Source organism: Elephantulus edwardii, unplaced genomic scaffold (assembly GCF_000299155.1).
Source record: "Elephantulus edwardii isolate Elephantulus edwardi_28Jun2011 unplaced genomic scaffold, EleEdw1.0 scaffold00200, whole genome shotgun sequence".
NCBI classification, from domain to species: domain Eukaryota; kingdom Metazoa; phylum Chordata; class Mammalia; order Macroscelidea; family Macroscelididae; genus Elephantulus; species Elephantulus edwardii.
The window spans coordinates 3558348-3581389 of NW_006399950.1; the positions used below are offsets into that span (position 1 = coordinate 3558348).

The 23042-nt window shown below is 48.3% G+C and overlaps 1 protein-coding gene across 1 annotated transcript in view; it reads left to right on the forward strand.

Annotated features, from left to right (window-relative positions):
- IL5RA (interleukin 5 receptor, alpha) overlaps window positions 1–19902 on the forward strand; it is a 62161-nt gene extending 42259 nt beyond the window's left edge. The window contains exons 10-12 of the mRNA XM_006897092.1: window positions 13772–13868; window positions 15990–16074; window positions 19816–19902. Of these exons, the coding sequence (XP_006897154.1) occupies window positions 13772–13868; window positions 15990–16074; window positions 19816–19902 (269 nt within the window). The remainder of the gene's footprint in view (window positions 1–13771; window positions 13869–15989; window positions 16075–19815) is intronic.
- Window positions 19903–23042: the final 3140 nt, after the last annotated feature.

Sequence of the window (23042 nt, forward strand, 5' to 3'; positions counted from 1 at the left end):
CCAGGTCTTTCCTTCTTGAAGGTGCTGGGTCAGCTGAACTGCTGACTTGCAGTGAGCAGCGTGGGGCCTACCATTTGCATGGCCTGAGGACAAGCTACCTTTCTGGTGGTTAAGAGAGACCCTCCTGGAAGAGCTCATTTCATCACAGCTTCCACAATGCTTTGCGTCTCTGCTATGCCTCATCCTTTGTAGGCCTACCGTATTTACGCACATATAATGTGCATCATGTATGGTTTTTCAAGCCCTTGTGCGTCAGTCTTCTGGGGATACTTTATTATACGTGTGTTATTTATGGGAGCACACCGTGTGCAGAAAGTACAACACTGCCTCTTCGACCCTACAGAGATGCCCTAACCCCAAAGCCAGTGAAGCTTAAGCATCCAAGTGCCTGCAGACTCCCGTCTTCCAAGGCCCTGACCCATCCTCAGCCCCAGATAGCCTGTCTCTACTTCTAACATTTTTATAATACAAATACATATAAAGTTTATTATCATTAAGGAAAGTATAATGGGCATAGTTCATTGTAAAGTATTTAGCAAACTGTTATCTATTATTATTTTAGCATTTTTTTTTTGCCTAGTCATAGGGTCAGTTCGTCTATCCAATTTTTAAAAATGAAACTCTTTTGAGATAATTAGTGTCACATACTGCTATAAGAAACGATACAGAAATCTCAGGTGTCCTTTAGCCTGTTTCCGCAAGGATAATATCGTTGGCTAGTGCAGCATCATAACCAGAACTTTTGTGCTGATCCAACCTACTAATCTCACTCTAATTTCACTGCAGTGAAATACACTGATTTGGCGGTGAGTGTGCATATTTCATACTCAGCAGTTTTATCACCACGTGAAGGTTCCTGTATTCACACCACAATCAAGATACAGACAGCTCATTCTCCACAAGAGCCTCTCATGTTGTTGTTTTAGAACCACATCCACCAACCCTTCCCCTCCCTCCACGCCTGTCCCTAACCCTAATCACGAATCTCATCTCATTTTCTTTACCTCATTTTGCAATTGCTTTCAGTTTTTCTGTTCTTAAAGATTCTAGAATGGCTTAATGGCTTTATGGCTTACACACTCGGGAGCCTCTCTAGGACCTGCCTAGCCAACATTGCATATTTAGTATTACTACTTTGCTAAAACAACTGGGAGTTGCCTGGGCTTCCTGTGTTGATCTGACAGGTTTTGTGTGTGACCAAAATGGTCCATTCACTTGTCGAGTAAAGTTATCACCTAGCAGGTGTCTGGGAGTCTTTGAAGAGCAATGAAGTACCCAATAGGGACTCTGGATGAAGGGCACCCTTGTCCTCACCTTGGGTCAGGTAGGAGTCCTCTAGTTTGGAGATAGGGCCTTACATTTGAACACAGAATGACGCTGAGTTCATGCCCTGAGTTTGCTGTCATCTGGGAATCTTGGACATGAGAGCACGTGCATTTTATGAGACAAGGGAACAGTTTAAATAAAAGCAGAGCATGTATCCTATGCATATGTCCCCACCACGCAGCCTGGGGATTCACACATACATGGCTCAGTGTTGGACACATATCCATGGCAGCATGGGTCTGAGAGGAAATGTGGGGTTATCACCAGTCCCACCAGCAGCTGCAGTCCCTGGGGGTGTGAGAATTCAAGAGGCTCTGCGGCTCACTGAATGCTGAAGGTCAGAGATGATGCAGAGATTTCTCAGCGGAACACCGATGACCATTTGAAGAATGTTGAGATACTTCATTTAGTCAAATGCTAAAATGGTCTATCTTCCAGTTCTTCCACTTAGGTAAAGGGGGGGATGGTCTGCAGGAAATGCCTGGCATTGACCTGCAACTCATGTAGATATGAGTCTGATCTCCATCAGGTAGATTTCCCGGGAGGATGGGAACGATGAGGACAGACCCGAGAAGGGAGGACTGTCCTGTCCAGGATAGGGGCTGGCCCCCGGGAGGTGCCGAGTGTACAAAGGGCAACAGTACATGTTGGAGTTGCCCAGCACATAGCCACCATGACACACAGCGCCCAAGGTGACTGTGACCGAGAGGGGCCCAGCCTTCCTGGGGAGAGAGCTCTGAAAGGGAGAAAAGGACCTAAGCCACCTGCATTGTGATTCAACCTTCCCTCCTCCTGGGCTGACCCACTGACCTGACTAATGGCCAACCCACAGGCAGCCACCCCGGCTCTGGCCCATCTACAGGGCTCTCTGAGAGGAAGGCAATCAGAGAAACAGTGATAAGTCCCAGGGCATTCTTAAGGGGGGTTTAAGTGTCTATCAAATCCTAATGGGGAAGCTCTAGTTCTATTATTCACATCCAGTAGCTTTATCTTTTAAAGTTTTATGTTAATCCTCAGAAGTCTTGTGAGTAGCAACTGTTGATATTTCCAAGTGTCTTCTCTGAGTTATACGAATACTCATGATTCCTGAGTGCTGCCTGTGGTTCCTCAGGCCAACCTGGCAGAGTTTGAAACTGAGGCCAGAGTCTGAGATAAGGAGACGCTTCTGCTTCAGTTTGTAGTTACTGATAGTAAGTGTTGACTGTTGAGGGTTTAAAGCTGAAAGTGGAGAAGCAGCATTAGGCAAATCATCAACTCCTGGTTTAGGCCATGGTTCAGGTTATAAGCAGCGGATCCTATAAACTGTTGGTAGTCAGCTTCAAGGGCCCTCCTGCTCATGCTAACCTTCCATGTGAACGTGGCCTGGCTCTGCACTGGCCCCAGGACGTGGCCGGCTGTAGTCCATCCTGATGGCTGGGGGCAAGCCATCCCATTGAGGCTTTCTCCTATTTTTATTGACTCTCCACTTTCCAAAACATGATATGCTCTTTAGGAAAGAGTCTTCCCCTTTGAAACTATGTGCCTGTATCAGATGATGTTTCATATACATGTGAAAGCTGGACAATGAATAAGGAAAAGAGAAGAAAAACTGATGCCTTTGAATTGTGGTGCTGAAGAGTATTAAATATCCCGCGGGCTACCAAAAGAACAGACAAATCTGTCCTGGAGGAAGTACAACCAGAGTGCTCCTTACACGCAAGGATGGTGGGACTTCATCTCACAGACTATGTGCACGTTGTCATGCCTGGAAAAGTGGTCAGCGAAAAAGACGACTCTTAAAGAGCCGGCTGGACTGATGGCTGATGATGGGTGTGGCGATGGGCTTACGCATCCTGTGGGAAGAAGGTGAAGGATGGAGTAGGGCCAGGCAGGACGTGGCTCTGTGCCTCTGACATCATTCTGTTGTCTATGGACTCACCGTGGGTGAGAGCTGACTCAGGGGCACCTAACATCGTCTCAGCCTCACATGTGTCTGTTGGAACCACAGGGTGATGGTGGTTGTTGACTGTCTTCAAGTCGAACATGACTCATAACAACTTTATGAACTAAAGGCCTGAAGCCCCTCTACAACTATCAACATTTATCAAAGTTCTTAGTTTCCAGAGGCATGTTGTTTAGAAAGTGGATGCCACTCCTGCTTCCAAAGAGCCACAGGGTTATAACTGGCTAATTCTTGGAAGCTGAGCACCTGATTTTTCTTCCTAGTGTGTCCGAGTCTGGAACCTAAGCTCAAACATGGCCACCTTGAGTGCCCCTGCTGTTATCTGAAATGTGTGTGACAGCATCCAACATCTCAGAAATGCACCAACTACTGCACTACGACAGAGGCATGGAGGCGACATAATCAGGGAGGGTCAGGTGCCGTAGCTCGGGAGCTGAGGACGTGAAGAGTGTTCAGCCTGCTGCCTTGTGGGGGACCTTCTGGCTCTCAGACTGATCGGCAACCTCGGCCATGGTGCAGGGTCCACCTTCACAGACCTTGTCAGTCACACCTGGGCCTCAGTCCCTCACCTGGACCATGTCAGTGCTGCCTTCCTTCCAGGCCGACCATTCACGTCCTCTCATAGAGCTGCTGCTGTGTGTGTCCTCGGGTCGGAACCGACTCCTAGCTGACCCTCCAGCGGGTTTTCAGAGGCAGAAAACTGTACAGGAGGAGACTGCTCATCCTTCTTCCTCAGAGCAGCTGCTAGATTAGAACCGCCAGCCTTTGAACTGACACCACCACTGCTCACCCACTAGGCCACCAGCACTCCCCTCACCCGGCACAGAAAGGCCAGGAGCGGAACTGTGCTGTGAGGAGTTTGTTCTGAGCCTTGTTTGTGATTTTTCGTGCCCGACCACACCAGACTTGTCTAGGTGCATCTCATTGTCCTCAGTCAGGTAAATGCCATTTCATTACTGCCCCTCTTTTCATGAAGATGAGCTGATATTACTGTTCCCCTTATACAATCATTGTTTCTACAGTTTCCTCTTGTGCAGTTAGGGATCATTGGCGAGTACCATCAATGCAGACATGGCATTTTTATCAAGATGGTTAATAAACACAGTGGATGTCCAGGCCCAATGTCTGTGGGATGTTTATGAGGCTCTGCCTTCTGGCTCAAGGGCGGCCTCGTTCTGCTCACCTTGTCTGCTATCAGGCCAAGGGGACACTCCATTCATTTCCTTCCGACCCTCCTCCTCGCGCCTCACCTGTAAATGGTCCTGAGAACCAGCCCTGTCCATTTTCACATTTAGGCCCAACTCAAACATCATCCCTTTCTTAGGTATTGCTAACATCATTACCTTTATTTTCTCTGAAGACAAGACCCAGAGACGACCCAGAGACACTAAATGACTTGTCCTGTGCCACAAGTTAACTACTGTTCAGAGTGACCCCAAGAACAACAGATCTGAACCCTGCCCTGTCCTGTCACCCTGACCATCTCTGACATACTCGATCCCACTGTCAGTTACTCTACAATCCCTCTTGCTAAGGGTCTCCTCCAACTTTGCTGACCATCTACTTTCCTGAGCGTGATGTTCTTGTCCCAAGACTGACCCGGCTCAACAAGCCCAGAGTGTGTGAGGTCACATTCTACTGTCTCTTCCCTCCAAGGAGCACTCTGGCGTATTTTCTCCAAGACCTACTTGGTTTTCTCTCACCAGTCCGTTGGAAATGTAGTACTCTTCTCCAACACCACACTCAAACACATCTATTCTTTTTCTAGCATCCTTATTCACTGTCCAACTCTCAGATACATAGCAAGTGATTGAAAAATAACATGCCTTGGACCAGGTGAAGTAATGTCAAATGGCCAAGATGTGTTACTATGGTATAATTTTACTAGTTGCCATATAAGCCCATAAGTGAATTAGAGTGAATTGACTAATGAACCCATTACAATTTAAGATGATTTAATAAGGGAGAGACAAGCTGAATATGGGGTGATGTGGAGAACAGCAGTGGTTCCTTGGTGGAGCAAGTGGTTACCACGGTAGTTGTTAACTGAAAGGTTGGGGGTTCAAGTCCACCCTGAAGTGCCTTGATAAACATGCAAACCTCCTTCCAAACAGGAGCCGGCGGAGACCCTCTGGAGCACATTTCACTCTGACATAGGGTTGTCATGAATGTGGGTCATCAGATCAACTTTTAGGGGCCGGGGTCCTGCCCAGGTGTCAGCACCAGGGGGTCCCCTCTCTGGTCAGCCAGGACACAGCAGCCAGGAGGCAGTGAGTGTGTCCAGGCTTTGTCTGCGCTCCCATGGGCGGGGGCTGGATCCCCTGCCCTCCCAATCCCAGGGCCTGGGTGGCTTTGCCCTATTGGTTTATTTTCTGAATGGAAGTAGCAGTTTCCACATTATCAGCACTTGTTATCAACAGTTCCTCAACTGACTGCTGTATCTTATCTGAAGAACCGACTTCCTACTTTTCAGGTCTTTTTCCTTTTTAAACTTTTTTAACTTCTTTTTTTTTTATAAAAAAGTATATATATGTATTTTTTTAAACTTTCTTAACTTCTTGGTTCTTCTGTTCCTCATTGTCATCTCTTGTTTACTGAAACCTTGTGTTCCCTGACTGCCCTCTGGTCCTCCCGAAGCCTTTGGTTTTCCAAGTTCATCTTCTCTCCTCTATATGAGTGCTGTGTGCTAAAGAAATGAATTTTCCTCCTCAGTGTTCTTCCCCTGGAAACTGGGGTGCCGTGTAGACGAGCTTGTGTCCAATCCAGCTTTCATGTCCATCTATGGGACTGACCTAGAATCTCGGGATCTCTCCTTCCAAGTCTGATGTGCGGGTGGTACTAGGGCTTCAAGTGTGTTTTCTAAGCAGCTGCTTTAGGCCTGAGGTTTGTAAGCCACTGGGCGCAGGAGGACACTGAGGGAGTTTCAGGAGGGGTCTGCGGGGCCTGCCTCTGCCTGCCTTCCACAGAACTCCGCTTGATTCTCCTGTCGTGGCTTGAGCAGAGGAACTTTCTCATAGTTATGTGACGCATCCTGGAAAGGGCTTAGTGAAAGCAGCCTGGGCAGGAAAGCGGGGTGTGTGTCATGACCCCCCCAGGGGCTTTCTCCTTTGAGGTGGCATTCATGGACTGATTCACCAAGAAACCATGCACATTTGTCCTGATGACCAGGACTGAAAGCTGCAGCGGGTGGCACACCTTTGATGTCACCTGGTACACGCTGTGGGCTGCCCAATGTCCAGGTCCAGTGCCCAGACTCCTCGAGCTTCACTTCACCCCCTCTCCGGTCTCTTCTCAGTCTCACACTGTTGAAATAGGGACAGAGCCCTGATGGGAGATGACAGGGAAATTGTGGAAGAGTGTCTGAGCCAGGTTTCTCGGTTTGTTAGTTGTTAGAAGATCAGTTCTGGCTGCTGGCGACCCCAGGCTGGGCCCCACCACCACCACGACCACGGGCACATGGAAGCACTCCTCTGACCCCCTCGCACCGCTGAATCAGACAGGCTTCCATTCACAGTGTTCAAGGTCCAGCACTGAACCGGATGACACTCGGGTGTGGTCCAAAGTGTTTTACTGGATAATAACTGGAAGTTGGTTGTCAGGTCATTTTCTTCCTGGTCTGTCTTACACTGGAAATGCCACTGAACCCTGTGCTCCACGCGTGACCCTGTCGGCAGGCATCAGCCACTCACTGGACCAGCACAGCTTCCGGCACCTCAGCACGAGCCACCACAGCAGAGTCAGCTGACAGACGGATGCTAGAACTCCCCCAGGCCTTTCAGAGAATGCCTCCACAGAGCTTGGTGGCTTAGTGGCAAAAAGTCATGTTGCCAACCCAAAAGCACACAGTTCGAATCCATCAGCTTCTCTGTGGGAGAAAGATGGGCGAGCTCTCCCCATGCGATTTAAAACCTCTGAAAAGCCTGCACAACTGTCAACCGTCAGTTGTGACTCAAGGGCACACAGCAACAATAGCAATGTTTCCATTACAACATCCTGCCATTTGGGGGCAAAATGTGGCTGAAGAATAAACAGGCAATCCACTAACAAGCTGAAAAGGCTTCATGCCTTTTTTAGTCCTTGGAGGAGGGTACGCTCTGAGAGTTCTCTTTGGAAATGGAGAATTTCAGGCTGGCAAGCAGTTCACTTGGGCACATGGCTTCTTTTACCAGGCACTGTGCTAAGTCCTGGGAGGTCTGACGGCTTCGTGGTAAGGAGCTGTGCTGTCAACCCAAAGGAATGTGGTTTGCATGCACCAGCTTCTCCGAAAGAAGAGATGGACAACTGGCCACTCTGTAAGAAGTGATGGGCAACCTCCTCCCATGTGACTTACCACGTGGCCAGCTGGGAGTTGGCTCTGGTTGGTCCACAACACGCTAGGTCTACGTTGTTATCCTCACATACAAGCGGCAAGTCTCCTGTGACTCTAAGCCTGGCCGGGCCTCATGGGCCCCCGTCCCGTCTGGTAGGAACCCTCATCATCAATTCCAGGGTCCGTGTTGTCTCAATGGCCTGGAGGAAGGGTGGCGGAGAACTTCTGAATTATGTCCCCAAACATCCAGAACAGTGAGTTCCCATGGTGGTTCGAGAACAGCCCAGTCACTGCAGCCGCCCTTAGTGACACAGATAAATGCATGTGACTACATACCATAGGGCTGGTGTTTGGGACCCACAGAGGGGCCATGGGACAGGCCTGGCCAGCTGCTTCTAGGAGATCACACGCGCAGGGAGCAGTTCTGCTGGGCAGACAGTGCTGTCATGGCCTGGACAGACTCCACATCAACTCATTACAAAATGCTTCGCTGCCTATGCCACCCTTCCATCCAGCACTGTGCCAGATGGGCCAACTGTTGAGCGGGGAGAGGACCTCCCTTGGCCCGGGCACCATGGTAGACATGCTCACCTACCACCCGGTGCACAGAGACACAAGACGAGAAAAAAGATGCAGAGGCGATGGGACCCACAGCTATGAAGTGATGGCCCAGCCTGGGAGCCAGCCCACAGAATGGGGCCACCGTGTGCTCCTCGTGATGGGATATCACTGGTGGTCACTGTTCCAGCCCAGCCAGTGGGAGCAGGGGGATGCCAGGACTCGGGAAGTGGGCGTGGAGGTGGGTAAAGAGGCCAGAGAGTCAGCTTAGCATCCGGCCGACCTCCAGCCACTCCAAGTCGGGGTCTCACATTCTCTCCCCTTTGCAGGCTGCATTGTCCAAAGATTCTTAATTTTCCATAATGCTCTTCTTTTTTTGTTTGTTTAATCTGTGTATGTGAACACGGATACACAACAGAGGATCTACATATCAACAGATCTTGGGTACGCAGTTCAGTGACATTGTTTACATCGTTTAAGTTGTACACCATTCCCACTCTCCTGTCCTGAATTTCTTACCCCACTAAAGCCATCAGCCCGCCAAGCATCTCGTTTACACAGAGTAGGCTGAGTGGATAAAACCTGCAGAGAACAAAGTTTCACAGACTCCCTTACTGATTAGCCTAAGGTGTTTGCTTTAGTATAAAATACACACTCTCCGTTTCATGGCCCCTGACTTGGAACCAGAGTCATAGTTGGTTTTCCAAGGCTGTAAGTCTCATGGGAGGAGATTGTTCAGCTTTCTCCTTCAAACTGACGGTGGATCCCAGCTGCCTGAGCTCTGGGCCAGCAGTGAGCCCTCTTCTGCGAATATGCCATTGTTTCTGCAGAGGAACAACCGCTCTTACTCAGCTGACCCTCAGCAGGTTTTCGGAGGTTTTCAGAGACCGCAAGTCGCAAGGGAAGAGGTTGGTCATTGTTCTCCTGCAGAGCACCTGGTGGATTCGAACTGCCTGCCTCTGGTAGTGGAATTGCTCACCCACTGGGCCGCCCAGAGCTCCCTTGTATTAGGAGACATCCCTTGAGAGTTAGGACTCTGCCTGTCACGTCCCTTTCTCCTCCCTCGAGGAGATGGTGGAGCCCTGAGGTGGGTCCTGCATGTCTCCTGACCCATGCTTATTACACGCAGCCCCCAGACTCCTTGGGTAAGATTTATGGAACCTGCTCCACAGAGCACTTTGGTGTAAATTTGCCTTCACTTGGAAAGTCTTCCTGAATGTGACCTTTACCCTCAGCACATGCACCTTCTAAGTTCTTGAAAAGGTTTTGGTCCTTTTCTTTCCAGGCTCCACAGAGCTGCCCCCCTGAATCTGACTCGCCCTCTAATCCACTTCAGCACACGGTGCAGTCTGTGCTGAGCCTGTACTGCCTGTGGGGGTTGCTGTCTGCACCAGGAGCTCCCGCTTTTCTCTGCTGGTCCTGGGCAGTCCCCCTGGTTCTGACGCAGCGTGGTACCGTCACACTCACCACTGCTGAATGAGCATCTTCTCGGTACCAGCTTCATTCTGGGCACTTTCCTCCATCATCCTCTGTGTCCGCAGAGAAGTGAAGCAGAGAAAGGAGACCAGCTCTGCCGGTGAAGCGTGTCAGGCTGGATACCGGGGGAGGGCTGACTCAGACAGGCTCTGCACTCCACTACCCCACCCCACCCACCCCACAACCTCTTGACCCCGGGGCTCACAATGTGTAAGGCCTGTAACTTCTGGGGTTGGCTTCCTAGTGGGTAAATCACAGGCCCATGGCCACTCAGAGAGAACAGGGCTCTGGGCTGCTGGGCAACCCCGTAAGGCACAGGGACCTTGGTGCATGCACCGTGAGGGAGCCTGGAGAGAGAGACAGACAGAGAGGGAGACACACAGAGAGGAGAGAGAGATGCAGACACACAGACACACAGAGAGAGAGGGAGACACACAGAGATAGAGATAGAGAGAGACAGAGAGCGAGACAGAGAGAGCGAGCAAGAGAGAGTGGAAAGAAGTCTGTGCTTCAGATTGGTCAAGGTCAGTGCTACCAGGTAATGTGGACAGAGTGCTGCAGGATCCACACGGCTGACCGTGAGCACACCCGTATGTGAGCACGCTCAAGTATGTACGTACGCATCCCTACACAGGTACGTACTCCCCCGCACAGGTACACACCTCCACACAGGTACACGCACTCCCGCACAGGTACACACCCCCTTGCACAGGTATGCACCCCTGCACAGGTACATACTCCCCCACAGGTACACACTCTCATATAAGTACATATGATTGTATGTACACATGCTCACACAGGTACACACCCATATATATACATATATGCACACACAGAGAATCTCCAACTCCATCCACAGAGCAGGCCACTCTCTCTCCCTGCCATCAGATGGTGTCATGTGTGATTAGAACATTTTGCCACAGGCCCTGGACTTGGCCTCGCCCACCAAGGCTGCATTTGTTTAAGAGGCCCACAGTCCACGGGGTACCTGCCCCGGCAGGCTCACCTGTTCTCACAACCTGTTTGGCCTTTGGTCCACTGCCTGCCTGCCATCTGCCTGGAGTGTCTCTGCCCTGCACAATGCCACAGACTCAGGCTCCAGTGAGAGGCCAGCATGCCCTCCTCTCAGCTCCCGAGTCTGGATGCCCGCAGAGCAGGGCCCAGCACTGTTGGCTGAGGGAACACTTGTTAGCTGCCCTCATTTGGGCAATTCCAGCTCACAGGACCCTGTGTGTGCAGAGCTGGCCAATGCTTGATGGGCCTTTCTGTACTGAGACCTCACAGAAACTGACTGCCAGCCTGTGTCCCAGGTGCCTAAATGCCTCCAGCCAGCAGCCCAGCTTTTTATCATTTGCACCATTTACTAAAATTTTCCCCTCCAAGTCTAGCAAAACAAAGGAAATGACTGGTTCTGAAATCAGGGTGAGAATCAATATGGGAACGCTGGAAGATCTGAGGACTGCAGATAATTTACAGTGAAGCAAGACTCCAGGTCAAGTTAGTAACTTGGCATTAGTCTAGACTCCTCAAATCATTGGGTCCTAACACAAGAAGGGGACTCTGGTGGCTTAGTGGTAAAGAACTGTGTTGCCAACCCAAACGCACGCAGTTCCAATCTACTAGCTGCCCCACGGGAGAAAGACGGGCAATTCCTTCCCGTGGGATTTACAGCCTCTGAAAACCTACTGGAGGGTCAGCCACGGCTTGGTTACCACCTGAAGGTACAGAACAACCACGCAATCCACAGCCGCAGCACTAGACAAGCTTCCGAGACAGCGGGAGGCAGAACTGGTCCAGGGCTGGGGTCTGCCTTCTCAGTGGACCACATCCCACCCCTCAATTCCATGCCCTGCCCACAGTCACTCCCAGGTCATGGACAGGAACCAAGTTTTCACCGACCGACTTAACTACAAAGTCAAAATGCTGAGAAATCAGAAACCCTGGGAAGCCAAGGTCATCTGAAGCTAAGCAGCTGAGTTTCTCAACTGTTTGAACTTGGCAATGTGTGAAGGGCATCTAGATACGTGGTGGAGAGTCCTGTAGAAGGACACACTTTGTGACTTCCGCTTTCTAAAGCTCATCTCTGCATAACCAAGTAGTGGTGCCCATCAATTTCTTAAAAAGAAACATCTGTGAGTTTCATTTTAATAGCAGAAAAGATATTCTCTGAGTCACGAGAGAGTCAAGTTCCCTGGAAACACTACTTTAAAAAAAATCTGTAAGACTGAACATGTATTCATCAAAGACCTCTCAGACTTTACAATATTGAAATTCTTTCTCATTTTAAACCCATATGCTAGATACTGTGAGTAGGAACTGGGGGTTTGTTTTCTATGTTAAAATCAGTCTAGACTATTACTTCCACTAACTTCTCGAATGCTAAAATTTTTTGCACTAATATCTTAACCTAATTTTGGCAATAATATCTTCTTATTGGGAGTTCTGGTTGCCCAGGACATAAGGAGTTGTCTGTTAATCCAGAGGCAGTCAGTTCAAATCCACCAGCTGCCCTGTGAGATAAATGGGCAATTTCCTCCTGTGTGGTTGGTTTACAGCCTCCAGAAACCTCCTGGAGTTTGTTCCAACACAGCTGCCGTAAGCTGAGTATGTTGTTGTTGTTGCTATTTGTTACCATTAGATAATCCTGAAAGAATTTTCACTTGGTGGTAAATGAGTTTTTCTTTGAACCACATCTACATGACAATTTAGGTTTCTTCTCAGTCAAGTTGGCCTTGACCCTGTTCTTCAGGGGTCAGTCTTCTCAGCAGTCTGTCCGGCGGTACCTGCAGTGTGCTAGGTCAGTGGATGGACGGGCCAGCAGACGTGGCTACTTAGCGGCTCCCTCCCGACAGGGACTGGCTAGCCTTACTCCCAGGCAGTACCGTCCATGCATCAACAACTTTTTTTAACTGAATGAAATAAAATCTGTTGCTGCTATATTTTTGTTAATTCAGAGAGAATCTTTGCTTATCAAAGTGAGCACTGAAGTGGATGACCAGAGAGTGGTTTAACTGTAACAATTTTTGTAATCCTGTTTAGAAGTAAACGGCACTTTTATCAGGACTTGGCACATCGGGCTACAGGGAATTGCACAACTCGAGACACCAAAGGGGCCCCACATGGGACCCTGGTAATACTGAAGATGCCTTTGGGGTTTTTTTGCAGGAGCCAAGCACTGTTTAACCTCCCTGTGGACAGGATGCTTGTTCCCCTGCTGACGGCTGACACGGCTTTTGATGAATCCGTATTCTAAGCATCCGAGTCAAGATTTCTAAGTGTGTTAGGAGTCTACCTGTATAATGGCTAAGGGACTGAATGGTCCGTTGAGGGATGGAGAAAGTGGAGCAGACCCCTATTCAAGGAATCAGAAGGGTTTGAAGCGGGTCCCTCATCCTCCCTGCAGTGAGGGGGCTCTGGTGGCTCCTTGGAAACGCCCTGCTGGCTAAGTCACTCCTGACTCCACGCCATAAGGTAGGGACGTGTCCAGGAGCTAAGCATCCAGACCGAGTAATACCAGGAAAGGTATCGGCCCCCCTGGGATCTTACGGAACATATATTCCAACTGACACTTTTTAAAAAAATGAACTCCAATGACAGTTTACAGACTTTGAATTTCCATTCATTCATTGTTGCACACTTCCTTTGTTGCCTGCCCCTCCCTCGAGTTCATGCTCTTTGAAAAAAAAAAGCTTCTTTCATTGTTATACAATCTCCCCTCAGTCCACTCTGCTATGCAGCTTTCATTCTGAACTTTAGTCATGACAATACCTAACCATGTATTCCTCCAAAACAGTTCTCTCCCTCATCTGTCTCTATGCAGTATATATTATTTATCCCCTTGTTTCTTAGTTTCCCTCCCCACAACCCCAAAGATTTTGTCTCACATCCTTTGGATGTGTTTGGATGTTATCAGAAGGGGTCAGACCTTGGAAAAGGTCATTATGCTCAGAAAAGTGGAGGGTCAGCAAAGGAGGGGAAGAGCTTCAATGCAATGGATTGGCAGAGTGACTGCAGCAGTGAGCTCCACTCTATCAGAGGTCGTGAGGAAGGGGAGGCCAGGGGAGGGCTCAGGTCTGTTGTCCAGAGGGTTTCCACCCGAGGACACTTAAGAAGAACAATGCTGACTGGAGCTCTAGTTCCTTTCTTTTTCTTTTCTTCAGGAAACGATGAGGAGAAGTCTTCCGATGAATGGCTTCTCGTTCTTCTGATGGCAGCCATTTGCTTCGTCTTGTTAATCCTCTCGCTCATCTGCAGAACGTAGGTGTTCTTCACGTCTGGTTTTATCTAGCGGGGTCTTAAGTTTGAATTCTTACAGTCTTGCCATGCAACCAAAAGTTCATGGCTGGTGGAAGCAGGTCACATGTGGCTACTAACATAAAGGCTGGCAGGTGGCTTGACCCCACCCAGCGGCTGCCACCAGTTGATGAGATTCCACGAGGCTACCCTCCGAGGAGACCCCGAGGCTCCACGGCATGGGGGGTGACGCTGCGGGTGGAATCAGGGGGATTCCAAATACAGGCTCGGTTTAGTTTGGGCCCTGCGTGGACTGGAATGCCTTCATTCTTCCATCTTCCTTAAAACAAAACAAAATTTACAACTGCACAAACAAAACCCGCTTGAACTCACTGACCCTGAGTTGGAACTGGCTCATAGCTGCCCTTCCAGCAGCTTGTAAAACGCACAGGAGGAAAGTGCTATCTTTCTCCCAAGAGCCGCTGGCGGATCTGAACTGGCCTAGAGGAAACCCCTGTGGGCGAGGCCACCTGAGCTCCCTTCCGCTCTCCTGCTGATGTGCTGATGACCACTGAGTGGGAATGAGCCATCACTGACCCCTCAGTGGCTTTTCAGAGGCAGTTAATCACACAGAGAGGACACCGCTCACTCTTCTCCCACGGTGATTCAAACCACATGCCTCTGGATTGGCAACACGACTCCTTACCACAAAGCCCTCACAGTGCCTTAGTGTTAAAGTCTGTCTTCTACATAGACTTTTTAAAGGTAAGGGTTCACCAAGTTGAGAAGGGAAGCCAGCCATGATTACAGAAAGTGGACAAAGCCGGTCAGAGCCCTTAGCCAACAGTTTGCCCACTTATCCACAGACTCTTATTTTCTAGGAAGGTTTTTACATTTGTGTTCTTTTGATCCCTTCAAACGCTGTCCATTCAGCACGTGGTTGTCTTTGTAGCTAACAGCATGAGCCTTTATCTGTCTGGTAGAGCAAAGCAGCTCATGGAGGCAGAGGCTGCCACGATGCTGCCTGTGTTATTATTTCCCATTATCAGGAGCTAGCTCCTACCTGGCTTTCTGATCACCCCACCCGAGTGGCTAAATGCTTCTGAGTCAGACACAGGTTACAGAAATGTCTTGCAGCGCTGTTGTCCTATCCCCCTGAGCCTGCAAATGACACCACAAACACTCATCCAACCCTCAGGGCGTTCAGAAAGACAAACACCGTGTAGGAAGTTGGCCCTCGTGTAATTTAGAGAACTGATTTTTAAGTAAAAGTACTTCCAAGTACATTATATTCAGATGCTTTCTGTGGGCTGGTGTCAGCTGAAGGCAAGGAAGAGGGCAGTGAGCTCCATGAACTGGCCGAGGGGAAAAGGGGCTACAGAAGCTCTGTGGCCCTAGGGGCCTCCCCCACATGGACAGCAAGCCCCATAAGCTGGCCCAGGAGGAAAGGGCTGCAGAGGCTCTGCAACTGGAGGGGCTTCCCCCATTTCATAGACAGTGAACCTCATTCATAAGCTGGTCAAAGAGGAAAGGGGCTGCAGAGGTTCTGTGACCCAAGGGGCCTCCCCCACATCATGGAGAAAGAGCCCCATAAGCTGGTCAAAGAGGAAAGGGGTTGCAGAGGCTCTGTGACCTGAGGGGCCTCCCCCACATCATGGAGAGAGAGCCCCATAAGCTGGCCCAGGAGGAAAAGGGGCTGCAGAGGCTGTGACCCGAGGGGCCTCTCCCACATGCCCATTTTTAGAAATTAAGAGATTTAACTTTCTAGTTTCAGAAGTCATGCCAGAGCCTTGTATTATCCCGAGGTAAACTGGTACAACACAGAAGTATTTGAAGTTAGTGTTTGTGAGTGATGCAAAATATTAACTCATTCAGCTGCCAATGAAAATGTTGGTGGTTCAGAGCCACACAAAGGTGCCTTAAAAGAAAGGCTTGAGAATGACTCAGAAATGAGCTGCGGAGAAGCCTGTGGATGGATCTACTCTGCCCCTTACGGGCTCCAGGTCAGACAGACTCAACAGCATCACCTTCCCTGGCATTCACGGTCCCACAAAGCACAGTATAACCACCTAAGTGTGACTGGGCATCTGAACACAGGGAGGGATGCTCACAGTCATCTAACTTTGGCCTTTGCTCTCCCTCCAGCGGTCACTTATGGACCAAGCTGTTTCCCCCTGTGCCAGCTCCTAAAAGCAGCATCAAGGACCTCTCCGTGGGCACCAGCCATGAGGTAACGGTGAGGGCCCCCTGCTGTGACCCACGCCCTAGAATTGGGCTCTGAGAGAACAGTGGTAATGCAACTGACTGCATTTTTTTCTACTATTAATTTTCATGAACGTTTACAGAGACTTTGGATTTCCATTTATTCATTGTTGTATTTTTCTCCCTGCCCAACCTTCCCCCAATTCACTCTTTCAAAAGTAAAAGAAAAATTCTTTCATTGTTATGCAATCCCTCCCCCAAGTCCACTCCACTGTGCAGCCTTTGATCTGGACTCCTGTCATGACAATAATACCTAATCACATATCCCTTTTAAACAGTTCTCTCCCTCATCTGTTTCAACGCAGTATACATCATTCCTCCCCTCCTTCTCTGTCTTACCTCAACCCCGATGTCAGTCCCATTTTACAACACTGGCACTATGCAATATTTGTCCTTTTGTGACTGAGATATTTCACTCAGCATAATGTCCTCCAGGGTCACTCATTTTGAATAATATTGCATGAGTTCTTTGTTTTTCAATGCAGCATGGTATTCCATTGTGTGAATATACCACCATTCATTTGTTGATAGGCACTTGTGTTGTTTCCAACTCCTTGCTATTGTGAACAAAGCTGCAATAAACATGGGTGTGCATATATCTGCTTGGGTGGCGGTTATGGTTTTTTAGGGTTGACTTTGCATTTTATAAGGGAGACTCTTACTCATGGACTATCCTTGTATCAGACGCTCACTCTTGTTAACAACATGCATTATTGCCTTTCTTTTCTGGAAGTGTCTTAATTTTGAGTGTTCTCATCAGTCAGACTCAAGTTTTAATTTCATATTGTTGTTGCTCTTAGGTGCTGTCTAGTCAAGCATGACTCAGTGACTAAACAACAGGTCTGAACCCTGTTCTGTCCTGTGCCATCCTCAATGTCGGACACACACACCCATGGTTGCAGTCACTGTGTTTGTCCACCTGCTGGGGGGCTCTTTCCTCCTTCTCCATCTTTCCATCTTCCCAAGCATGTTGTTCTTCAAGGAATAGCCTTTCCTCGCACCACGGCCGGAAAGTGCGGGAGGGGAGGCTTTACCAGCTTTACCTCCGAGACGTAATCTGGCTGCACCTTCTCCAAGATGTGCGTTTGTTCTTCTGGTAGTCCAGGGGACACTCACTGCTCTGCTCCAACACCACACTTCACAGCTCACTTCTTCCGTCGTCCTTAGTCATTGTCCAGCTAGCAGCTGCATGGCAAGTGACTGAATTTCAGATTAACCATCTCTTTACTGACCATTTGCGGCCCTGGTGGTACAAGGATTAAATGCCTGGTTGTTAACCAACAGGTTGCAAGTTTGAACCCCTCAGGCAGTGCTTGAGAAAATGATGCAACAGTCTTCTCACCTAAAATAATGCAGCCTAGGAAACGCTATGCTATGGCGCAATTTGACTCCCTGCCATAGGATCACTAGGAGTCTGAATCCTCTCGAGAGCAGATTATTTGGTTTAAGAAAATTTCTAAGCTCGGACTGCCTTTTTTGTACTAAAGGGCCTGGATGAGTCAATCAAAGGCCCTGCTTAACATGAAAGTGTGAAGAATACATGTTGCTATGGACAGTTGTTATTATGTGCTATTAAGTGGGAACCAACTCATAGCAAACCCTCCAGCAGGTTTTCAGAGTCTGTAAATCACACAGGAAGAGACTGCACATCTTTTCCCAGCATTGCCAGAAAGGAATTTTAGGGGAAGTTTAATTCCTTAGTGTATGGAATCTTAGGGAACTCGGGTGGCTTTGTCCATAGGGAGTTTGCTGGTAAACCAAAGGTGGCTCAAATCCCCCAACTCCATGGGAGAAAGATGGCCAGTGTCCTGTGAGAGTCACGGTGTCTGCAAACCTGCTGGAGAGTCAGCTGTGTCTGTTGTGTGTGTCTTAGGACAGGAGAAACACGGACTCTTGGGAAGAGAAGGAACAATTCTCCCAACTACGCATTTTTTAGTTCTTGGTCATCATTAAAGGAGCCGAGGGTAACGTGTCCAGCTGCTAACGGAAAGGTCCGGGTTCAGAACCACCAAAAGCTGGAATGCAGGAGAAGGATGAGGCCACGTGGTTCACAGCCATGCTGCCATGGATGGTGGCGCTCAGTCCTGAAGGCCCCAGGACCTGGAAGCCAGGGTGCTGGGGGGCTTAGTGTCCACCCCCCCCCCAGAGCACATAGGTCAAGTTGAATGATACCATTTCATTATTCCAGCACCACTTGTTCACAATAACCATTCCTTTCTCAGTAGACAGCGCTGGGCCCTTGTTATCCACAGACGTGGGTCTATCCTGAGATGCTGCTCCATCCCCATGATCCACCTTCATGCTGATACGTCACTGTCTTTGGAATGACCTTGATAGTAAACCGTGGGACCCAACTGCAGGAGGCTTCCTAAAAAGACGTTTTTCTATTTCAGTTTTGTGTTGTTTTGGTTTTTTCTGCTTTATCTTTTGCATTTTCACATACGTATTTTAGAGTCAGGATATCTATTTGTGCAAAAGGCTGCTGGGATTCTAATTGAGATTTTGCTGTGTTACAAATTGGGGAAGCACGGCATCTTAACAACACTGGGCCTTCATTTATTTTGTTTTTCTTTAATTTCTCCTAGCAATTTTTTTGTCATTTATAGTGTACAACTCATACAAGTCATTTGTCAAAGTTATTCCTAAACTGATAGGGAATGACTTCTAGTGACCTTTTTCAATAGAATCAGTAAACATTTGAGGACCAAATGATTCTTGTGGCACCCACAGCTTGACTCTTGTCATCGTAATGGGAAAGCAGCCAGTGGTATTATGTAAATGAATGAGTGTGGCTGAGTTCCGATATTATTTCATTTATAAAAACAGGTCAGACTTGTCCAAGGCAAAGCCTTCTGACTCTGGGTTTAAATTTACCAGTTTCCTCCACTTGGCTTTACTCTACCTGGCCTTGGCTTTGACCCTGTGTTGATGGGCAGCACCCACCCGGCCTCTGTAGACTCACAGCTTTCTGAAGTCATTGTGACACGTGACTTCGCCTGAGCTGGCCTCTCCCGTCCTTGAGAACTACATTCGGCTTAAGTAGCCGACAAGTCATGTGTCTCAGCCTCCAAATGGAACGTCTTAATGCTGTGTTTTAATTTCCCTACACCGTCCTAAAGAGCTCCTCAAACAGTCTGAGGTTGGTGGAAGAAACTGTATTAAGAGCTTATTGTAGAAGCTTGTGGTTTGTTTTCAATTAAGACCAAGTCATGTGTGCAAAACAGTAACTTGGGGTTGACAAATCAGTTTCTGAAGAAGCAATGGATTGTCAGTCAGAGCTCAGCACCTTCGGCTTTTCAGGACAACTTACTCCCTCACGTTACACAGCTTCTTGTGAAAGCAGGCCAGAGAGGGAAAGGGTGTGAGGAAAGACAGGTACTTAGACAATATACACAACACACACGGAAGGAGGGACACACACAGGGAGAATGAGGGGACACACAGGACAGAGGTGCCGAGGGAGAGCCATGCTCCCCAAGGCTGTAAGGACAGCTGCATCCATGGAAGTGGGGCTGCCCACCAGCAGTGGACTGTTTGTGAGAAATGGATTTATGTGTGATTTTTTTTTTCCTCTTTCCTACTTTATTTTCCACATTTTCTTCAGTGAATAGTCAATATTTTTATAAGGAAAAGAGACTCAACCTAAAAACAGTTGTGAATAAAAACCTACTCTTTAAGACATCTAAGGAAGGATCTTTTGTTTTTACAGAAAGGTGGTTCCTATGAGACAGAAATCGAAGTTGTCAGTTACGTGGAAGAGCCCGGCTTTGAGATTCTAGAAGACTCTGTGTTTTGATGAGCGCGACCGTCTCACCTGGACTCACTCACGTGCCTGGGTGATGACACAGGTGTGCCTTGCCGAGAGGTGGGCCACGTGCCATGAGATCTCGCGTTGGCCGTGAGACATGGCACGTGGCTGGACCACCGCTGGCTCTGTGGAAAGTGTGGCTGCGTCATCCAAACCTCCTGTCATGCCAAGTGTGCACTCCAGGTGGTTGAACCCGAACACTCCCTGGATTTTCCCTTTTTCTTCCCGCTCTGGACAAGGGAAAACATTCTCAACGCCAGTGTTTAAGATTTGTGAAAACTTATTGCACTTTTGGCCTGAGAGTCTATTTTCAAGACCTTATTAACTGTGCTTCCTCTCAGTGTACCTGTTTGGCTGGGTGAGCTCTGGCAGTAGCCCACAGTGGACATAATCAGAAGAAAGCATTTTGTACCAGTCTCAGGTGGACCATGAACTTGGATTCACAACTGCCTTCCCTATAGCAGCGGGGCCACAAATTCATGGAACTTTGTAAGGTCTTGAGTACTTTTTCACTTAAGATGTAATCTGGGTGTGAGAGAGACTGAAATTATCTTCAGCATCACAAGTCTGATCCAAGGAGCATCACTTCAGGCAAATTTGAAAACGCAAAGAACTAAGACATTATTTCATATTGAAAGAGAGGATAGGAATTTGCTCTTAGATTATACCCTGGAAGGCAGCCTTGATATTCTGGGTGTACACTGAGAACATCCAATAGGATTGGGTTATAAAGGGATAAACAAATAACACACATGTTCTATGAGGCACTTTCTGGGCTTCTGGCCAACCAGTGCTAGGTGGGATCCAGACACTGAGGTGTCTTACAGGACATCCTAACAATCATTGTGTTCTACGCAGGAATTCTGTGGCCCAGGAGCCTCAGAGAGGAGTCTGCCTCTCCCCCACCTCCTCACTGCCCTTTGTGATAGGGAAGGAGCTGCAGGTGGGAAGAGCCACGCAGCACAGCCAGGGCGCCAGGATCACTCAGTACTTGAAAACTCAGAGGTTAATGACTGCAGCTGGTCCCGAGGAAAGGCGCGTAGGACTGAGAAAGGAGCCCATCCTGACATACTCTTCCAGCTTCCCAAGGGTGCTGGGGTCAGTTTTGATGCAAGAATGGGTACTCATTGATTACCAAATATTTCCAGCGATGATTTATTTGTATTACACACACACACACACACACACACAAACACACACACGTACGTGTAGCTAGAAAAGCAGCGAGTCCAGGATACGTGAGTCATGGCAGCTCTCAGGTTTGGGGTCCATCTAACTGTCCAATGCCTCACGCAGCCCCCTCTAATCCTGACAAGCCTGCAGTGGTTCATACTACCCCAGTGCACAGATGCAGTCACTGAGGCTCACAGACGTCGTCACACAGGAATCGGCGTACCTATGAGTTGGAACTCAGGAACAAGTGCCTCTAAGAACGTGGAGATTTTTAGAAAAGGCTGCAATTTGAGGCCTAATTTGAGGGGAGGCTCATGGAGGTTCTGTGGTGACTGGTAAGGTGTTTTGCTCTAAATGAAAATCTCTGTATGGTGGTTAAGAATCTGCATTTTTAGAATTCCCTGGGTCAATACCGACTTGACTTGAGCTGCAGCAGAACCACCTGGGGGACTTGATTAAACCGTTCACTGCCCCTGCTCCCACTTATGTTTCTCATAGGGTCCACAGGTCTGGGGCAGGACTTGGAATCTGCACGTCTACCAACATCCCAGGTGATGCACAGAGGTAGTAACCAAATCAGCATGATACTGGTACAATGATGTGCACAGAGATCAGTGGAACAGAACTGAGAACCCAGAAACAGACCCAGCTATCTATGGTCAACTGATACTTGACAAAGAAATAAAACCCATCAAATGGGGAAATGACAACCTCTTCAACAAATGGTGCTGGTAAAACTGGACTGCTACCTGCAGAAAGCTGAAACAGGATCCACATCTCACACCATACACAAAAATCACTTCAAGGTGGATAAGAGACCTGGGAGTAAAGCAAAAAACCATAAAGTTCATAAAAGACAAACTGGGATCAAGCTTAAAAACTCTAGTCTATGGTATAAAGAGATTGCCAAATACAGCCAGAAATGTACAATCTGAAGAGGATGAAATTGATCAATGGGACCTTCTAAAGATTCAATCCCTGTGTTCATAAAAACTTTTTTCTAACAGGGTGAAAAGAAAACCTATTGACAGGGACCAAACATTTGTCAATACCATCTCAGACAAGAGTCTCACAACAAGAATTTACAGAATCCTCCAGGCCTTCACAAGAAAAAGACTGATAACCCAATTACTAACTGGGCAAAAGACATGGAAAGAATTTTCAGAGGGAGATATTCAAATGGCAGACAGACACATGAAGAAATGCTCCAAATCACTTGGTAATTCTTAAGAGTACAAAAACTTGAAAGTGAACTGCTTAAATAAGGCTTAGAAAAGGCCTGCAGAAACAAGCACAAAGCTATTTCAAGGACTATTCTTCCTTATGGCGCAGAGCTCCCTGTCTCTACAATTTCAGACCCTGGAAACCTAGGCTTGGCGAAACAACGTAGAAGCTGAGGGAAGTGTTCTTTGGTTGTGTGGAGTTCACTTCCAATAATCATTGGGCCAGACCCTCCAGGCATCCTTTCTGGGGCAGGACCATTCCCTGGGCTCTAGAAGAGCTTATGTGAGGAGCCCCTAACCCCCAGGGTCCTCCTTATGGACTGTGAACTTCGGGGTACAGGAAACGCACTCATTTTGTGGAACTCATATCCAAAGTCACCTCCTCTGAGAAGCCTGCAAAGTAGACACTAGGTTCTCCCTCTGCTGCTTCATTGGTCTTTTTGTAGAACACACAATCATAAAGTTAAGTACCTCAGCCAGGCCATGGAACACACACCTTCTCCAAGGCGTCCTCCGGCATCTGCAACTCTCTCAGTAGCTTAGGGGAGGTGCTGAAAACTCTCATTTGCCAACGGCTGAAACCCTGATGCTTCTTCTTTTTTTTTTTTAATTTAGGTTGTTTATTTTTCATTTCAATGAACATATACAGAGATTTTGGGATTCCATTCATTCATTGTTGCACCCTTCTCCCCGCACAAACCCCTCCCCCCTTCCCCCCTTTGCTCCTCTCCT